Raw genomic sequence first — 20,520 nt, forward strand, 5'->3', positions numbered from 1 at the left:
TGAAAAATAACTATTTGTGTAGGAATTGCGCTGTATAAGAACTGCCAATTTAAAACGTCAAACTTCTCAAAAGAGAAATGTTTTCCTAATTTTGTTAAATTTTTTAACATTTTTCAAAAAATAGGAACATGTAGATTCCACGAAATGTGTATAATAAATTTAATTTCGTAAAACTTTTGAAAATGTATTTCCCCGTGGGCTGGCCTAAAGTTTTGGATGTACCCGAATTGGGTCAAACGAAAATTAAACATATTACTAGCAATAGGGACAAAATTTTGTTTGCCATTTTAACTGACGATGCTTTGGCCCTTTGGTTTTGTAAGGTATTTGAGATCGAACTATTAAAACTCTCTCTGAACGTGCCTGTTTTAGCCGTGTGTACAAATCGATTTTCGACGGCGGACACCGCAATCTATTCAGGATTTTGGTATTAATGTTATAGTTGAGTGGAAACCTGACTCCAGTATGCTTGTTATTGTTGTAAGCCATTGTAGAGTAGTCTGCGATTTGTGTTTACCAATTTTATTTCAGACATCCGAGGGTCATTTATTATTTTACAATGTATCTGTTAACGCCGATCAGAAAGGAGTGTACGTGTTGAAAGATTCACCACATGCGAACTTACGGAGAGACAGTGCAGAACTGTTCATTAAGGAGGTCATTCCTGCATTGAGTTTAACATTAGTATGTCTGTAGGAAGCTGGCCTTTTGTTTGTTTTCATTTGTTACTATTTTAGAATAAAGAAGTTTCAGTTTGGGATGGTGCAATAAGCAGTATCGTCTGCATCACCATGACAGAATTAATGGTAGCTACTAGTAAAGGACATGTATTACGATATCAATGGGATGGATCGCAAAACAGAGATTACAATTTAGATTTAAGAAGGGTTCCGTTCTGTATAAATCAACAAGTTTCGAAAGGTTAGCGAAATTTTGGTAGGTCTGTAGTTAACACATCTTTTTGCAGCTATTCCAATTGTGGAAGAAAATACGTACATTGTTGAAATGGAATATTCGCCTTTACTGGGAGGTTTTGCAATTGCCTTGAACGATGGACGGGCAGCGTTTTTAACAGCGTCTTCTTTAAAGTTTGATCCAAATGTAAGTAGGGCTACAATAATACTGCACTAGATAGGGACTGTATTTGGAAGAGATTTTTAATCTTTAGGTTGGTTCCGTAATGATGCTATAGGGGGCTTCTACCATCAAGCGTATTATTTTGAGAATCCATAACTGTAAATAGGAAATAGTAGCCCTTGTTTGATCTGACATTCAATGTTATACATAGTGTAACAGGTAACTATGTCAAACAATTGAGTGATACAGGGGACCAAAACAAAAACAAATATTGGGTACATAAAACAACGGTTCAAAATTTTTTTTTTTTTGTTCAGGGACGGATGGCTTCATTGTGTCGGTTTGACATTTATGACTGTGTGGTTTTGAAGGTAATTCTTTTGGGAGAAATGACAAAACTAATGTTGGTCCATATCTTTGTCGTGACCAAAAAGTAATGTGCTTAGTTTAGAACAAATTTGGGCTTGAAGCGGAAAAGGCATATTTGTAATTAAAAAAAATTGCTTGTTCTTCAAAATATCTCTAAAACCATTAATGATACGTAAAATTTTGTGGAGATCAAAATAGTAGGTTTTCCTGTTTTGAAAATGTTCGTTTTGTTCCATTTTTTTAAATGATTACTGTCACAGGGGGTGGTTTTTATGTCCTTCAGAATGTCATTTTTATAGAAGATTGCGATTCTGTAGAAACCACTAACCGTGATTTCCGACTATTAATATGAGAAACTATACAAATTCAGTTTTCAATTATTTTTCTAATGACCTATGCAAACCCTATCTCTTCATTGTGTTCTTACAGATTGCATGTTTGATTCTACAATTTTATCATTATTTGGAAACAGGGGTAGTTTTCTTATCTTAAAAAATAGCAACCTTCGGCGTAGGGCCAACTTTGAACTGTTGTGTTGTTTTTTTTTTCTTTTGCAAACATTGCCAATTTTCAGACAAATCCATTTTTTTACCCAATTTTCAAACATTTTTGTTTCTTTTTTTTAAAATTATTGTTATTTTTATATTCGTGTTTCCCTTTGTAATGTTATCTGTGCAAACCACGCTTAGTTTTATATATGGGTCAAGTGGTAGAACAGATTCGAATTAGGATCTGAACTTCGCCCTTTGCACCTTATCATAACATGATTTATTTATTAGTTACGTTTTCTAGTGAGTGCAATAAAGTCATATTATTATTAAGTAATAAAGGGTGAGTTGAAGCCAAATTTCTGTGTAATTTGGTGCTGTTTGGCAAAATTATAAGGTTGAGAAAAATTAAAATTCAGCAATTTGTATGTGTATAGAAATTTTAAGAAATAGGGTAATTTTGCACACAAAAAAATTAAAGAGTTTAAAAAATCCAAAAAATTAAGGCAATAAAAACATTCGGAAAATAAATGAATCCGCAAAATTGTGCATACAAAAATTCGGAACTTTCAAACATTTTCGTAAAATTCGGGAAATGACATTCGAAATATTTATACAAAATTAAAAGTGCTCACAAATATTCCAAATATGTACTAGAAAACAGAAAAAAAATCAAAACAATTTGGTCATCAATTTACAAAAATTTAAAGAATTCATATTTCGGGATACTAAGTTAAGAACTTAAAAAAACTCCAAAATGAAAAAATTAAAAAATCAGAATCAGAAGATTTGAAAAAATTAAAGTAAATGTAAAAAATATAGACAAGGAAAGGTTAGATGAGAATTTAAAAATTCGCAGAAAAATGCAAGTTGATAAAAAGTCTAAAAAATCATAGTTTCAATTGGGAGAATTAAAAACAATCAGAAAAAAATTCAGCAAGAAATTCGAAGAAAATTTTGAGAATTTAGATAATTTGAAAAATTCCCAAAATAATAGGTAATTTTCAATTCTAAAAACTAACAAAAATTGTGAAGCTCAATTGAAATTTTGGAAAGGTTGAATATGCATATTATTAAAAAAATTAAATTAAATATTCGAAAAACTTAAAAAAGTTCACAATTTCAACAAAATTCGAAAAGTCAGACAATTAGCTTTCACTTATCTAATTAAAGTTATGAATTCTTCTTCATTGACTTATGCAGGCAGTACCTATCTAGTGCCTTTGACCTAACTAATCGATTTTTAACACAATGTGTTTTAGCAAACCCAAGGTATTTGGGCACAGGGAATTGAAGATGCCACCTGCGCAAGTGTTAATCATAAATATAGGCTGTTGACATTCGGAAGAGCAAAGTAAGTGCACTTGCTTCAGTATTTGTAACTACTTGATACGAATTACAGCTCGCAGTGTGTTGTGTACTATATTGATGAGAGCACAGGAGGTTTAGAGCTTTCGCACCATTGCATTTTGAGCAGTAAAGATTATCCGGGTTGTCCGGGCGTCGTTAACCAGGTGAAGTGGACGCCGGACGGATACGCAATGGCCGCTTCATGGGCAAGAGGTGGTATAGCACTCTGGTCAACTTTTGGCGCTTTGCTTATGTGTTCTTTGGGATGGGATTATGGTTTACATGTCGATTTAGAAAGATGCAATCCTCTACATGTCTCCTCTATGGTGCAGACGCACCACTTTCTGAGTCATCTACTTAGCTTTTGATTTTTAGGAATGGGCGACTGAAGGGTACCAACTTTGGATGATACGCAAACACACCTACAGGAATAGCACAGAAAATGACCAAAAAGATGTAAATAGCAATAGCGACGAAGAAGATACGTATAATGTTATACAACTTGATTTTGTAAAGAGCGCTCTTACCAGCAATCCTTGCATGGTAGGCACTAAACACGTTTTGTCATATAAAATTTAGTTCCATTTTTAGAGTCACCAAAGCCACTTATTTTTGCAAGGAGACGATCGTTTGTATATAAATACTGCATGTACGTTAATTAAATTATTTTCTGATCGTTTAGTTAAAGATGACGGATTGTTTACTGAAAACGGAACTATTTCCGCTTCATCTACTTTAGCGGAAGGCAGACAGTGGCTCGTTATTCCGATACCTTCAACTTATTCGGCTACAAATTGGCCAATTCGTGTAAGTCTCGTTAGGCGTTACGATTATACAGTGATATTCATTAAGAAGTAGACATAGGAATTTATGTGAATTGTTTTTCCCTATGTCTACTTTTAAATGACAAAATCCTTTTAAAGGACGCCTAATTTTATGCACCCAAAATAACTTCTTAAAACAAATAAAGATCTGGCTGTCACATTAATTAATTTGAATATTGTTGCTTTGGGTTACATATTTTTATTTTCGTTCCTGTGCGATGTACTCAACTGAAGAAGAAGTTGATATTGTCAATTGGTATAGTGCCGGTAACGGTTTAAGGAGCGTAAAACATTTATTTTCTGTTAAATCAAAACAACAACATTCAAACTAATGAATATGACAGCCAGATGTTTGTTTTAAAAAGTTATGTTAGATGCATAAAATTAGGCGCCCTTTAGAAGATATTTTGTCTTTTAAAAGTAGACGTGTTTTCTTATCTTGAAGCTAATTAACTTACGCAGCGGTAACAAAACTTCTTATCTACGACCGGAGATAAACTCTTACATATGCTACGCAATTATTTCCAGATGTTCAAATCTACTCTTTTAAGGTGGTTGTTTAAACAAAATTAACAACTAATAATTCTTCAATTTACTGAAGTTTTTTGCGCATGGAAGTATAACCAGTAAAAAATGTACAAAAGCTTTCTGGTTGTGTAGCACATAACTAGCCCTGCGGCATGACTGTAGGGGGACGGTGTAAGGTTGTTTAAAATAACCTGCCTGAATATTCTGAAATTTTAAAAATTGAAAATACACCTTGTGATTGATTTATTGAAAAAAAAAAATGTTTGATTTCAGTATGCTGGCATTGATCATGATGGCCAGAATGTAGCTATAGCCGGTCGTACCGGACTGGCTCATTACTCGATGCTAACGCGGCGTTGGAAATTGTTTGGAAACGAAACACAGGAAAAGGACTTTGTCGTGACCGGCGGTATATTGTGGTGGCGCGATTATGTCGTTGTCGGCTGCTATAGTATGATTGACAATCGCGACGAAATCCGTTGTTATCCAAAGGAGAGCAAACTAGATAATAAGTTCGCTAAAATTATTAAAGTTTCGTCTCCCGTCCTGCTCATAAATAGTCTACTGGATAACTTAATTACTTTCGGATCGGACGGTCAAGTTGTCATTTGGTCTCTTAGCAAATTGGACACGGGTGAGTTAGAACTGTGCCGGTAGAGTTTACCAAAAAGTTATATCAGTAGGAAACGTGGAGGCAGCGAGACTGCAGATTATCGATATATCCGCTTTATGTGTTCATCCGGCGTGTGTTACTTCGGTAACGTTAACGTCACTTCGTACTGAAGCAAGCCGAGGACATAGCCGCAATTCGGAAAGCATCGTGCTTAATGTCAGTGGCCGGCTTTTATTAGTGCAAAGGGAGTCCCGAAGCGGCGATCGTTCTACGTGTACCATGCCTACAGTCCTTGCCAGCTGTGTTGAAAGCGTTTGGGTTCCTCTGAGAAGTAAGGCCGAAAAGGTTTGTGTATACAGGGTGCCCATTATTTATGGAATATAGTATATATCTCGGTATATGACGGTGTATGACGATTAGGATCTATAACAAACTGCCCAAGGAGATAATAGATGCACCAACAAAAGCGAGCTTCAAAGATAGATTAAAGCACATGTTAATCCAAAATTGTTACTACAATATATCTGATTTTCTGTATCAATAGCTAGCTTTTTCCAATAATTTAATCGACGAATCTCTTACTTGTGTTTTCGTGTATGAGATCAATAAACGTAAATAAAATAAATAAATAAATAAATATCGAATGTATACAACATTTTTCTATAATGTAATTTGTTTAACAGCATTCAGTTGTTTTTATTTCAGAAAACAAATCAGTAATGAAAAACAATTGAATTTTTTTTTATGGCAGTGCACCTTTTCACTAACAAAAAAAACTATTAGGGTACTAACATGTTATATCATCAAAAAGAGAAAAAAAATCTCTATCAAATGAGCCTAATGAAAAGGTGCACTGCCATTAAAAAAATTCAATTGTTTTTCATTACTCATTTGTTTTCTGAAATAAAAACAGCTGAATGCCGCCTTATTATGGGAAATAAAATGTTAAACAACTTATATATACAAAAATGTTGTATGCATTCGATATTTACTGAGATATATACTATATTCCATACATAATGGACACCCTGTATTTAAATTACAACTTTTTTCTTGAAAGGTGCAGTCTCAGTAACTGTTTCTCTTCAAATTGAGAATTACTGTGACTGGTTCATATCTCTTCTATATATATATAAAAATGAATCGCCATAATCTATGTATGCGCATCATTTCAGAACGACTGCACCAAATTTGATAATTCTTTTTTTTTGTGTTTCTCATTATCAGGACAAGGTTTGTATAAAAGATAATTTTCAAAAAATTGTACGGAAAGACGTAAAAACAAGACTTTTCTCTTTCGCCGTTTAAATCGCAATATAACTAATAGATGGCGTCAACGGTTTATACGTTCAGATACTGCCCACTGCTGCATTTACTTACACGAACTATTTTTTTTCTTTCGTCGTATAAATCGCAATCTTCTATGTCTATCTATATATATACATTGCTATATATTAAAAATGAATCGCTGAAATTTATTTACGCGCATCATTTCAGAACGACTGCATCAAATTAGATAGTTCTTTTTTTGTTGTGCTTGCGTTATCGAAACATGTGAAGCTCTCTTTTCTTAAAAATGAAAGCAAAGAAATGCACGCGAAGGATGCAAACGTTACTAATTAATTTATGAAAATAATCGTCAACATATAAATTTGTACCTACCTACCCTAATCTGCAGCTACTTTCAAAACATCTCCGCAAATTCTATTTATAAAAAGGGCAAGGTTTAAAAATACAGTCAGACCCAACATACAATTAAGCCATAAACGGATTAAATTTACCAAATTTACTATAAATTACAGTAGGTACGACGAAGTACTCATTGATCATTGGTGCGGGCTTTCTCTCGCTTGTGGTAAAAGTCGGGGTCAGATAAACGCAGGGACGTCCCGTGGAGATAATTGGGGGGGGGGGGGGCAGGATTTTCCTTGTTTGACCAACTCTTCGGATATAATTGACCGATTAATTGGAAAGAAAATCTATAAGCTGTGTCCAAGATAAGGATGTCTATTATGGAGATCGAAACCATAGATGACAATGGTCAAATTAGAGAAAGGATGCGCAATTAAACGTTGTGCCCGGGTGCACCATCCTGTTGAAACCAACAATTTCCTACTTTTGTACATACCTGCATAATTGCATTCGTAATAAAAAGTGCTACTAAATACAGTAGGTATGTAGGTACTTTTTCAACGAGCCATATAAAAAAGTATAGTTTGTGATCATTTCTCCGAAACAAAACGTTATATATTAAGAAGCTTCCAAGGGTGCTCAAAAAGAGGCAATGAGAAAGTATTTTTTTGGAACAAGAAAACGGTAGTTCTAGGTTCTAGTGTAAACCAGAGTGTCTTCAAATTATCGTCCAAAAAGTTGATGATCGAGTCCAATACTCCACAGAATTCCTTCCGCTTTGAGGTTTCGACTAGAACCAGCAGGATTATATTGTGCCAGTAGAAAGCTCAAATTACCGCACCTTACAATGCCACCGGAACCAATGAATTTATTACTTCGGGCACCTTACAACGCCAACATTATAACGGTGTAACATCATTTTTTGATGCAAATATAATAAAGGGGTTTCAATCCAAATTTTAAGTATTATTTTTTCTGTTCATACACATCCAAACCCTCCCATCGACATTTCTTGCAGACGAAAATTTATTCAACATTATGATGTGTATTCCAAATGACATCATTTTTTGATGCAAATATAATTCGGGAAAGGGGTTTCAATCCAAATTTTAAGTATTATTTTTTCTGTAACCGACATCATACACATCCAGCCCAACATGTAACCACGAATACGAAAATTATAAACACCCGTGCGAAGCCGGGTCGGGCAGCTACGTAGCTTATAAATTGGCTGTGTGATACAATCGGAGCAGTTGTAACTGTAAAAGCCCCTTAATAAAGTAATGTTTTATATCACTGAACTGTAATTAAATAATTATAGTTCAGTGTTTTATATAGTATTATAGAAGACTTAGTATAACTTTGTTTATTTTAAAGGTGCATCTCACTGAAGCTTTGTGGCTGTTTTGTGGGTCACATGGAATGCGCGTTTGGCTGCCTCTATTTCCAAAGGACGGAGATAAAACTCACACGTTCATGTCAAAGCGGATAATGCTACCGTTTTCTTTACGAATTTACCCTTTAGGTAGTGCTTGTAACGCTCGAGATTTGTTAATCAATAAATTGATCTTCTAGCAATACTATTTGAAGACGCGATAATTCTCGGCGCGGAAAATGACACAGTTTTATACACCAGCGATTGTAATTCACCCTTTTCGTTACCCTTCAGTGTACTCCAGCGAACGGTAAGTGGCAACGTACATCTGGCAGGCTACCAACTTATCAATTATAGAGCCAAGTGTATCTGCATCAGATATTAAGGCAACTTATTAGGCGGAACTTAGGCCTCCACGCATGGGAAATTGCCAGGAGTTGTAATAGTTTGCCCTACTTTCCTCACTCTTTAGAGTTATTGTTGCACGAGGTTTTGGAGGAGGAGGCTACAAGCAAAGATCCGATACCTGACGCCCAACTGCCGAGTGTCATAGAATTTATAATGGAATTTCCCGTTTATTTACAAACCGTCGTGCAATGCGCTCGTAAGACTGAAATTGCCTTATGGCCGTATCTTTTCTCGGTCGCCGGAAAACCTACGGAACTTTTCCAACAATGCATGGCCAAAAGACAGCTCGATACTGCGGCTTCGTACTTAATCATCTTACAAGTAACGTGTACAGCCTTTCTTTGTGGCCTTTTTTATTTCGTACTTTCAGAATTTAGAAACATCATCAGTCAGTAGGCAGTACGCAACATTGCTGTTGGATACCGCGTTAGAACAATCAAAATGGGAATTAGCAAAAGAACTAGTCAGGTTTCTGAGAGCGATAGGTAAAAGTGGTCATCTGTAGGTATCTCGAATGATTGGCATATTTTTAGACCCCAATGACGTTGAGTCCCCACGTACTTCATTTATTTTGCCCGGAAAGTTGGCGTTGAGCGCTCAAAGTCCACCTGTTACGCCGGATGCGGATGATCTCACTTTTATACTTGGTAGTTTTCAAGGTCCCAGAGGACGCAGATTCAGTATGTCTGCGAAAATCGCCGAGACCAAAGCAATAAACAGCGTGTCTGATGCTTCAACAGTGATACGAAGGAAGAAGAACTCGTCAGTCAGTCGAAATAGTGAAAGCAGGTGATAATCGAATGCAAAACCACACAAAGCTACAGTTGCATTTCAGAGATGGCACCGCTGAGGAGTTTTTTATTGACGTAATACTCCAGAGACACGCCAGGCGGCTTCTGTCGGCGCATCGCCTCACAGATTTAGGTTACTTTGCGGCGCATCTCGATTTCCATTTGGTCACATGGTTGGTCAAGGAGCGAGGCCGTGCAGCGCGCATTGACGACTTTGTTGCGGCTTTGAAACATTTACACGACGAATTTAATTGGCCGTATCCCGTCGCGACGGATTTGACGAATATTACCGGTCCTCCATGTAAGAATCAGCCGTAAGTTCGGATCTTTCACATTTATTTTTTTATAGCGACACCGACTACTCCGGAAAGTCCCACGCTCGACGATCGGATTAAAACCTTATATATGGATCCGCAAAACAATATGCAGGTGACGTCAAGCAGGGTCGGTGATAGCGGCTATGTCAGTTTTCCCGGTGGATTACCGTGTACCGGAATTTTGACATCTCAAAACTTGGAGCGCTCAAGTCAAAGAGCGAAGAGCGAAATAGAGGAGGAAAGTATGGCAACGCAAACCGAAATTATAAACACGTCTGAAGATAATTACATGGTAAAACATGATCCGAACGGTGACGTTTTAAACTCGCCCTACTTATACGATAGTAAATTAGGTTTGCTCGATAGAAATGTCAATTTGGAAAGCTCACAGTTATTGGACGGTATTAAGAATGTGCCTAGTAATGTAGTGGAAACCGTTCAAAGTTCTGTAACTTCAGTGTTCGACGATGATGCGGATCGTGACAGTATTTCGTGCAATGAACACTGGGAAGTGCCGACGGCTCAAGTCTTAGAGCAGCTATCGAATTCTGGGGTGAAAGGATCACAACGAGCTGATGTGCAATTAAGGTAGGTGTATACAGGGTCATTGTTGACAAGCGTCAGTTAGAAAGATATGGAAAACCTTTGAAAATGAAAATAAACTGATAAGTTCCTTAAGGGTCTTGGTACATGATGAATTGAACTAAAATATTTTCAAAATGGCGCCACTTCCGGAAATACCGGAAGTAGCCATCAACTTTGTTATTTTAAATAGGGACCTCCTATTTTTTCTACATTTTCGGATTCTACGTCGAATTTGGAGTACAACGATACCCCATAGTTGACCCTTTGCTCCAAGGGCTTCGTCGATATTCAAGTTTTTATGTCAAAAATTGAATTTGCAGGGGTCATTTGGAGCAAAGGGTCAACTATGGGGTATCGTTGTACTCCAAATTCGACGTAGAATCCTAAATGTAGAAAAAATAGGAGGTTCCTATTTAAAATAACAAGTTGATTGCTACTTCCGGTATTTCCGGAAGTGGCGCCATCTTGAAAATATTTTAGTTCAATTAATCATGTGCCAAAACCCTTAAAGAACTTATCAGTTAATTTTCATTTTCAAAGGTTTTCCATATCTTTCTAACTGACGCTCGTCAAGAATGACCCTGTATAGTGCTGGAACTCATTTGGAGTAATGTAAGCGGATGTAATGGGCGTGGTCACAACTTATTGGAGTGGGTAGAGTGTGTACTCATTTCCTTTTGTATAAATGGTTCATATGAGGAGAAGGGTTTAAAGCCAATATTTGAAATGTCTTACAGGTATCGTACTCGCAGTTGCAGCCATATCTGGTTCAAATGCGATGAATCCTTGCTAACCTACGGACGCCTTTGAATATAAGAGAATATACAATAGATAGTTGCTCTTATCATTCTATCAAAGCAATTGTGGGATATGACTTGTGTCACGAAGCAAACAACTGTTAAAATCTAATTATAAAGGAGTTAGAAAGTAATTGTTATTATTATTATCAATCTGAGTTCTAATGTCTGATACAGCTCATTATCATCTAATCCTCTCGGGATTTTTTGTGACTTTCCGGACTCGTTTCTAGAGTTAAGATCATTGTAGAACAACTACCTACTGTGACGTTTTGTTCGCTATTTCGTTAGGGGTTAACGTGTTCTTATCAAAGATAATGGAACAAGGTCAAATCCTGGTCACTGCCATAGAGTAAATAATATAAAGAGGTGTCATGGGATAGGATATTGTTGCAGTAGAAAATCTTGTAAGGAAGTGTTGCTATCTTGTGACTGTTCTTCAAAGCTGTTGTATTGCTGTATTACCATATAGCAGCATGTAACCTGTATTACCTATTTAAATATACTGACAACAAAGTTGAGATTTGAATTACGTCATTACTTTGCACCAGACACAGACCATGATACTGTCAGCATTATATTTAATCACCGGAATGTGATATTATGCTTCCTATGCAAGGAGTCTTTTAATTCTTTCAGGCCATAGACCTATTTATTTTATTATTTTAACGCCTTTACCCAATTACAAACTTTATTTGAATTTAGCTAGCAATGAAAGTTAAATAGGTACAGTGAGAAAATATAACTGATTATGCGTATAATTTCTAACGTTTTTGTTGGATTAGCGGTACACGTAGACCGTTTTAACACTGCTATAGCAATTTTGTGTGGAATTTACGCAAACAAGGTCCTTTTGCGCAATTCACTAATGTGGGAGTGCTGTAAGTATAGTGTATTTGTGAGAGAAAAGATCAATTCCATCCATACTACCATTGTATACCATTGTATATAAAGATGTATATTATATACAATGATATTTTTTTTCGGGGCAAAAAAAAGGCAGTGTATAACCTTCCTTTTTTCCAAAAATCGACTGCACCAAAATTTCTCGGGAAATCACTTTTTCTTATTAATTTGGGTGTGTAAAATCCAAATCAATTTGTACTTTTTCGATCAGGCTTCTCAATCAAAAGTTATAGACTAGGAATCAATTTCGAAAGAAAATTCAAAGGGCTGTAACTTTTGAACTAGCAGCCCAATCTTGGAACTGTTTGAAATTATGGATTCTACAGGCCACATTCTATAAGAAAATTTTTTTTCCGGGTTGATCTGAGACAATTTTTTTTTCGGGGCTCAAAAAAAGGCAGTGTATAACCTTCCTTTTTTACCAAAAATCGACTACACCAAAATTTCTCGGGAAAACACTTTTTCTTCTTAATTTGGGTGCGTAGAATCCAAATCAATTCGTACTTTTTCGATCAGACTTCTCAATCAAAAGTTATAGACTAGAAAACAATTTCGAAAAAAAATTCAAAGGGCTGTAACTTTTGAACTAGTAGCCCAATCTTGGAACTGTTTGAAATTATGGATTCTACAGACCACATTCTATAAGAAAAATTTTTTTCCGGGTCGATCTGAGACAATTTTTTAGGGCCTCAAAAAAGGCAGTGTATAACCTTCCTTTTTTACCAAAAATCGACTGCACCAAAATTTCTCGGGAAAACACTTTTTCTTATTAATTTTGGAGCGTAGAATCCAAAACAATTCGTACTTTTTCGATTAGACTTCTCAATCAAAAGTTATAGACTAGAAACCAATTTTGAAAGAAAATTCAAAGGGCTGTAACTTTTGAACTAGTATCCTAATCTTGGAACTGTTTGAAATTATGGATTCTACAGGCCACATTCTATAAGAAAATTTTTTTCCGAGTCGATCTGAGACAATTTTTTTGGGGGCCTCAAAGAAGGGCACCTTCCTTTTTTGCCAAAAATCGACTGCACCAAAATTTCTCGGGAAAATACTTTTTCTTATTAATTTTGGGGCGTAGAATCCAAAACAATTCGTACTTTTTCGATTAGACTTCTCAATCAAAAGTTATAGACTAGAAACCAATTTCGAAGGAAAATTCAATGGGCTGCAACTTTTGAACTAGCAGCCCAATCTTGGAACTGTTCGAAATTATGGATCCGGATCTCGTCCCATGAGATTTTTAGCACATTTCCACAAAAATTCGGTCGGTACTAGTTCTTTATCTTAAGAGCTATTTTTTTACTTTTTTTCGCTATTTGATTCGATGTAGTGTCGAGTCTTGCACCCAGGAAGGATTTTTCTCTGTGGCGCGTTTATTAACAATGTCCGAGATCGTTTCTAATTTTATATTGCTGTCCATCCATCTGCCCGTCTGTGTGTTTCCGTCTGTCTGTCTGTGTACAGTTGTGCACGATATCTTTTGTATTTGTGCAATCCAATTTTTTCATTTGTTAAAATACTTATATGAAATGTTGTAAATGAGGCATCTTAACCTAATGCCAAATCAAATAAATTTATTTTGCGCATGCGCAATCCGATACGACTAAATGCACAAAAAACAATTATTGCGCATTGCGAGCATGGTCGGATTTAGCATGGGGCCATGTGGATCCGGGCCCATAGCGCCAAATTTTTAGGGACCGCAAAAAAACAAATTTGGGAAATCTGCAGTACTATCGCGGGAAAAATAACATACCTAACCTCTTAAGGAATTGATGTTGGAATGTTGCTCACACTCTTTTACCAACTTAAAAATAATCATGAAATATGGTGTAACATAACCTCACACTTCCACGAAAGTATGGGAACCGTGTATAAAGATAAGTGTATTAGATTCTCTGAACTCTCTGAAACACTATTCAGTGGTTACATTTACATATTTATATATTGGATTTCATTGTTTAAACTGTAAAATAAACTTGAAATATGTTATTTGAAATTGGTGTCTTTTATTATTTATATGTACGACTAATTAAATCAACATGAGCAAATTAGGAGAAAGAAAATCGTATTAACATTTTTCTGTAAAGAGTAAAAAATTATTTTGATTATGGTACAAATTCTTATAATTGGTTGGGGGGAGGGGCGATTTCGAGGGGCCCATAAGCACAAAATATGTAAACCCAGCCCTGATGGCCAGACCCACATTCGCAATTTGTTGAGTGGTAGAGGGCTCAGTTTGACATACCCATAAACTTTACAGGTTTTCTTGTAAATTTCAGTTGGAGTGATATAATTATTATATATTATCAAATAAAAAGAAAAAGGGAAAATATCAGTGATAACCACATTTTGATATCTGTTTCCTAAGCAGAGATATGGCGAAAATACGCACATTCACAAATTTAATTGCAATATTAATCATGATCTAAGTTGACTTTGAAACAAGAGAAACACAATGCCACGCAAAAAATTGAGGAGTGTGTATTACCCTCTCTCCTTGAAGCTTGGAAACCAGGCGAACAAGCGACATTTGATAGGAGGAGGAAGTATTTTTCCATGGCCAGCTAGGTCACCCGACCTATCTTGCTTAGGTTGTGGGAGACGATAACGAACCTAGTCTTCCAAACCAGGCGAATGACAGGATGTGGTAGCGAGAATTAGACATAGAATTCATACCATATTTATGAACTGAAATTGAAGTTGCTATTCTCTATATTGTATCGAAAATGATGGCAGGTAGTTCTAATTATTGTTTCCTTTATAGTTTATTATTTAATTTAAGTATATTCCCGATTTAGAATTTGAATAATTTATTTGTTACTCAAAAACTTATATAGAGTGTTAATTCTGAACTGCCATCGTCTCGTTCATTTTGATGTAATTATCGCTTGTTATATGTTCTTTTGTTTATAGCAAACTTCGATGAATATAAATATTGCAATTTAAAATTCGTGAATGTGCTAGAACAAAATTTGCTTCATTTAATGCATACAAATTCATACAAAATTGTGATACATGCATTTTTTATGCTTGTTTGTTGAGTATACTTTAGGAAAAAATCATTTTTCTGCTTAACCATGTATCTTACGCCCTCTAGCGGCAAACCTAGACACTTGAAAATAATTTCCAGCGATTTCTCTTTTCCCCAAGTATTGCAAGTAACAGTTCCATAGATATGGCCTGTGACCTTTATTAATCGGACACCCTGTACTATTCTTTGTGTCGATCTAAGATGGAGTACGTATCTTTGTCTGCTTGCCGCATGTCGCATACACTGAAATACAATGCTACAGCTCAAATACAAAATAAATTTATTCGCTGCTTACATTTGGAGTATATCCTCGCTTTCATCACTACGCTGATCTTTTAAGTTCATACAATTATTGCGACTTGGAAATTCGGCTTTAATTCTGTACAAGTTACTTAATGGACAAATAGAGTGTTGTTGTCATTAATTAATTGTTATACCTCGGATCACAGAAGTAGGCCAAACTCGATTCTATTTAAAGTTTCCATATGTAGAACTAATACTTTTGTATAACTCTCTCATTAATCGCATGATGAGATAATTACTTCTGAGCTGTGATTATTTGGTTTGTGCTTATCACAATTCAAACATTTAAACAACATTTAGAAATTATCAAAATAATATATTTCATAAGGTAATGTGGGCAAATATATTGTTTATATTGTACTTGTGTATTCAGAACTGTTATCGGATTTTGCCGTATTATTGTTCTGTAAAGTGTTGAATAAATTGTAATTGAATAGTGGATTTTTACGTCACCCGATAGAGAAAAAAAATTGCAGAATTGGCAACTGTAACGGTCAGTTACAAATAGAAGGGTGGTTCTGTAATTCTTCCTCGCAAAAGGGTTACTAACTTTTTTAGTATTTTGTAAAGGGTTGACTTCTTTCTGGTGTTCTCTTTGTTTGGTTCTCTTGCCGTACTGTTGTACTTTATCTTTCTGGTACGTTTGCTTCCAGCTAGCTCAGTTAAAAATTGTAATAAGAAAACTGTTAATTTAGCCTTCACTAGTCTCTTATGTCATTGAAATGGAATGAAAATTACGTATTTTTAAAGTTATACTCCAATATGTCTTGGAGAGCTTATGTCATTATCATTTAGGCCTTTCTTTGACAAAATATCTGCATTTTTTATTTTTGTAGCAGCAATAATTCCAAAAAATTGCCGCATTTACTAAACTAACTAAAATTAATCTTACCTACATTGTTAAGTTGTCAAACCAATTAAGGATACACTCTAAAAGTCAACTTATTATGTACTGAAAAAGTAAAACAGAAATCGAAATTTTAATGGATATTGAGACATTACAGTACCCCCTCCTTCACCTGAAGAGTTGAATCGAAAACAACCTGCTTGAGAGTTTTTTGAAATGCATAAAAAAAAATGAAAATTATTTTTAAAAAACACAGTGAAAAGTAAGTCTTCAAAATTCTTGGCAAAAAAGGATCCTAAAGGTAATAGGTTTGGTTGGGAAAAATTTGGGTCGCTAACTGTATGTTTGTCGTACTATTCCTTTGTTTTGCTACCTTGTTTTTCTTTAAATTCACTACATTATGTACGCATCTCTGTAATATTTTTAGTATTTCTGTAATACTAAGTCTTCTGGATAATATTTTTACGACCTGCTTTTCTTCACGGTAAAACCTAAAACATGAGGAATGTCGAGAATCATAATCTTGATGCTTTATCTCTCGATCCATTTTTTCTCTGGGGTGACATTACAGCTTGTCTTCTTTGGTGATATATGGTTTAATTAAATTCAATAAATAATTCATTCTTAAATAATTGTTTAAATAATTTAATCTTGAATTTCTGAGTTCTCATATTAGCTGCATGTTAGATACATTGTGATGTTTTTTAATCTACTCTTTCATCCACATCTTCCTTTTTTTTTTTTTTATCGCTGCGCAGTCTTCTGGTGACATGTATCATAAAGACGACCTGCCAATTTGGTAAAGAACAGCAGGCCACGACCTCCAATGATAACTGTACGTGTGTATTGAGCAATGATGATGGCAGTCCCGCCAGAAAAGAGTCCGTGAGCTGGCGACGAACTGAATGTGAATAGTCAGCTTGAAGGTTGCTGGCACAAATGTGAATTTAGACTCATTCATTCGTTTCAATAAGTGTTGTGACGTTTATTTTATACATTTTATTCTTTTTTCTTTCATTTTCATTTTTGTGCATTTGGTAACAATGTTCATAATAAACAATGTAATGAAATAAAAGCAGATTAAACTTTCCCTACCCTTTCCTTCGCCTGATTCTTTGTGAAATTGAATCTTAGTATACAGATTTGGAGTTGACTGTTGTTTGAATGAGTAGATATACATAAGTAAATTCGTTTAGCATATGTTACAAACTATTACACATGTATGCACAGGTACTTGCTGCAACTGTTTATGGAAGCAAGCTGTTTGGAATGGTCTCTATTGATTTCAATATTATTGCGAGACGCCATGGCAGTGCTAAGAACAGTGAACGCCGCACGTACCTCCGAGCAATCTATTGAGGCTATCTCACGATTGAGGCAAGGTTTACAGTTACTTTGCTATTGGACATATCGCGAATGGTGAGTTTTGTACCCCTACTCGCATATGTTTAATCATTCTCTTCAAGTTTGGGATACAAAACATTCATGCTAGCAATACAGAATCAAATTTCCGTCCTAACGAAAATTCTCGCCACAAAAATTCAGCAGCAACAAATTCAAGAACACCAACAGGCCGTCTCCGCGACTTTCACCAAACATATGGCGCCCATTCCTTCACGATCTCGTAAGAGCAGCTCTAATCAAGATTCGACTAGTCAAAGTGGGACTGTTAAAGAGAAACGAGTTAACAGTTCGACGAGCCATTCTGCCAACGAACGATTAGCGGAGGTGCCACAGACTGATTTAGAGGACGCCTTTATTGATGATAGTTCGGTCGATCCTGCAAGTACAGGGTGCATAGTTTTGTAATACGGTGTAATGTACAAAATTAATTTTAAGGTTATGATCTGTCAATTGTGTCGGTTTTTTTTTATGTTAATCTTTTGCAATACGAAGTCGTCCAATTCCTTATTATGGCAGCGTGCCTAACTGAAACGTGAAGGCTTTCCCAATTCTTAGTAAGACATTACCTATTATGAATATCCAATAGTCAATTCCATTTTTCATTTTGTAAATATGTGATATGACATGCTCACTATATTCTTAATTTTTTTCATCAATTTTCTACTCCAACATGCTCTGGTGATTTATACATGACTTGATATGTTTTAAAAAGATGGCTGTTCTATACATTAACAGATTATGACATCTCTATTGCATTTCTTTCCACATCAGCATTTGACTATAACTAATTAGTTACTAACTATAATTAATCGAGTTTTCTAAACAACGAATTCTTTCATTCGTTCTAGTTTCAACAATGGAAGCTAGAATGTCACTAATGATTGACTGATATATTTAATGGAATGAGTCATATTTTTTGGTATCTTGAATTCTTCTGGATCAGTGACACAATTTAGCTCTTTACCTTAATTTAGTTTAAAATCCACGCGAGTACAATGATTTTAGGGTATGCATAACTTAAATTTGCTGAAACGGCCATAAATTTATCATCCACTTCAAATTTAATGCATAATCTAGTGTTTGTAGTTGTTTTGTTAGAAGAATTTATGAACTATTCGTAATGTTCATCATGATTTCCTTCTTTTTCTTAATCAACAGTTAAAGTGTGTACCTACCTTCTTTTTTTGTTTTTCAATACAGTTGCATTTATATGTTACAAGGATTTTAAACTTTTTTGCTTGTGTTGTGAAGCGCTATTTTATTTAAAAATCCCAAGCTGACACAGTTTTTAAGCAGTGTCTCAACTTTTTTTAATTAAATTATTTCTGCTACCATAATTTTTATTTTATGCACTTATGGGGTGTATTTAAAAACTGTATTAGTGAAAAAAACAAAAATTTGCACCAAGTCTTTTAATAGTGATGCTACTCAAAAAAGTTTGTCAGGTTTTTTAAGTACTTAAAGGATTGCACATCATTTGTTTTTAAACAAATAGTTGCCGACACTCACTCTTATTGCTTTTTTGATCCATAACTGTGCCAAAGTTTTATGCGGTATAACCTCGTCACGTCAATTCCCCTAATTGTATGACTCCCCTCTTTATTTTGCCAAAATCACCCTCATATTTAATGTTTCAAAAGTGTGGCTTCACCAGAAAAGCAATAAAATTCACGCAGTCACCTTAATTTATTCCACTTTCTTCATTTGTTATTGAAACACGATTGCTTATCGTTCACGTCCATTGCGAGAGTGTGTATATACTTACCTTTAAAAAGAGAATATTTTTACAATCAGCAAGTTGCCAAATGATATTAATATAAACCTGCACTAATTATTGATTAGCAATTTATTTAAAGCAATATGTATGGGAAGTCATTTATTTAAATACTAACTTTAGTGTATCGGTGATAGCATATTATTTAATACCAATTTTAATCATTGTTATCGCAATTAATTTAATCTGTAGACAAATTTAAAAGTGAATGTTAATAATATTTTAATAACTGTTAATAGACATTTTTTGATAAACGTGTAAGGAGACTAGTATTCCGTAAATTGTTTAATATTATTTATACAACAGGGAGATTCTGTTCCAAATATATATCTCTAATTTTTTGTTGTTGTAATCGTTCATTTTCTTTCCCGTCGATGCCAAGTCCCAGACGTTCGATTGCCTTTTCACCGTACACCCCATTCACTTCTTGGTAGAATCGCGATCGTTCAACACCGATATTAGGATCAAACAAATACTCCACATCTTTGTGAACTACGGGATGGCCGGCGACGTTAAATTGCAAAAGATCCTTGACCAAATTGATTGTAGCGCAGCAATTTGCAGCTAGAACGCAGAGAATCAAGGCCTACAGAAGATTTTGGAAATTTCAATTGTTTAAGGTTTACTCACCTGTCCAAGTAACATCGCGCCCTACCAGTTGAACAATAAATCACTGGCTTATTTTTAAAGGTATATACTATTGCAAACATTATTTCTTATTACCCAATATTATGTAAGAGAAAGTTTTTAATGTGTCAATATCAGAAGTATTTTAAGAATTTACTTAATACACCTTAAATTTATGTCTAATTAATTATCCTTTAAAAAGAAAAGAAGTGGGAAAAAGTAGGGTAACTTTCACTTGGAAATAACAAGTTTCACCTTGAAAATTGACTTACTCTTTCATTAACAGTAAAAGTGAGAGGCAATGTTGCGAGTAGTTTACATTTGGGTATGTAATTTTTTTGCACCAACTTCTTTTTTTAACGTACGTTTTCAGTTTTTTTCCTTATTATGCTCTTATACTTTGGCTTCGATTAGTTTAACACCGAAGGCGCCAAATTTTCAGTATTTTGAAAGGTACGTGCACGTTAT

At 35.0% G+C, this 20,520-nt stretch overlaps 1 protein-coding gene across 5 annotated transcripts; it reads left to right on the forward strand.

The window, feature by feature from the left end:
- Positions 1–26: 26 nt before the first annotated feature.
- On the forward strand, positions 27–18,939 carry LOC116160603 (guanine nucleotide exchange factor subunit Rich). Of its 5 annotated transcripts, XM_031473839.1 has the most exons (21): positions 29–323; positions 373–480; positions 532–684; positions 738–921; positions 968–1,101; positions 3,197–3,288; positions 3,337–3,610; positions 3,660–3,827; positions 3,876–4,091; positions 4,910–5,270; positions 5,317–5,594; positions 8,259–8,406; positions 8,457–8,566; positions 8,614–8,985; positions 9,035–9,149; positions 9,198–9,453; positions 9,500–9,756; positions 9,805–10,173; positions 10,231–10,360; positions 17,478–17,666; positions 17,714–18,939. In XM_031473839.1, the coding sequence occupies exons 1-21, from the start codon at positions 183–185 to the stop codon at positions 18,054–18,056; spliced, it is 4,398 nt and encodes a 1,465-aa protein (XP_031329699.1). In that variant the 5' UTR covers positions 29–182; the 3' UTR covers positions 18,057–18,939. The 5 variants fall into 5 exon arrangements, with proteins under 5 accessions (XP_031329700.1, XP_031329701.1, XP_031329699.1 ...); XM_031473837.1 differs by having other exon boundaries at positions 9,805–10,360; XM_031473838.1 differs by having other exon boundaries at positions 5,320–5,594; positions 9,805–10,360.
- Positions 18,940–20,520: the final 1,581 nt, after the last annotated feature.

This window comes from Photinus pyralis, unplaced genomic scaffold (genome assembly GCF_008802855.1).
Source record: "Photinus pyralis isolate 1611_PpyrPB1 unplaced genomic scaffold, Ppyr1.3 Ppyr1.4_LG1, whole genome shotgun sequence".
NCBI classification, from domain to species: Eukaryota; Metazoa; Arthropoda; class Insecta; order Coleoptera; family Lampyridae; genus Photinus; species Photinus pyralis.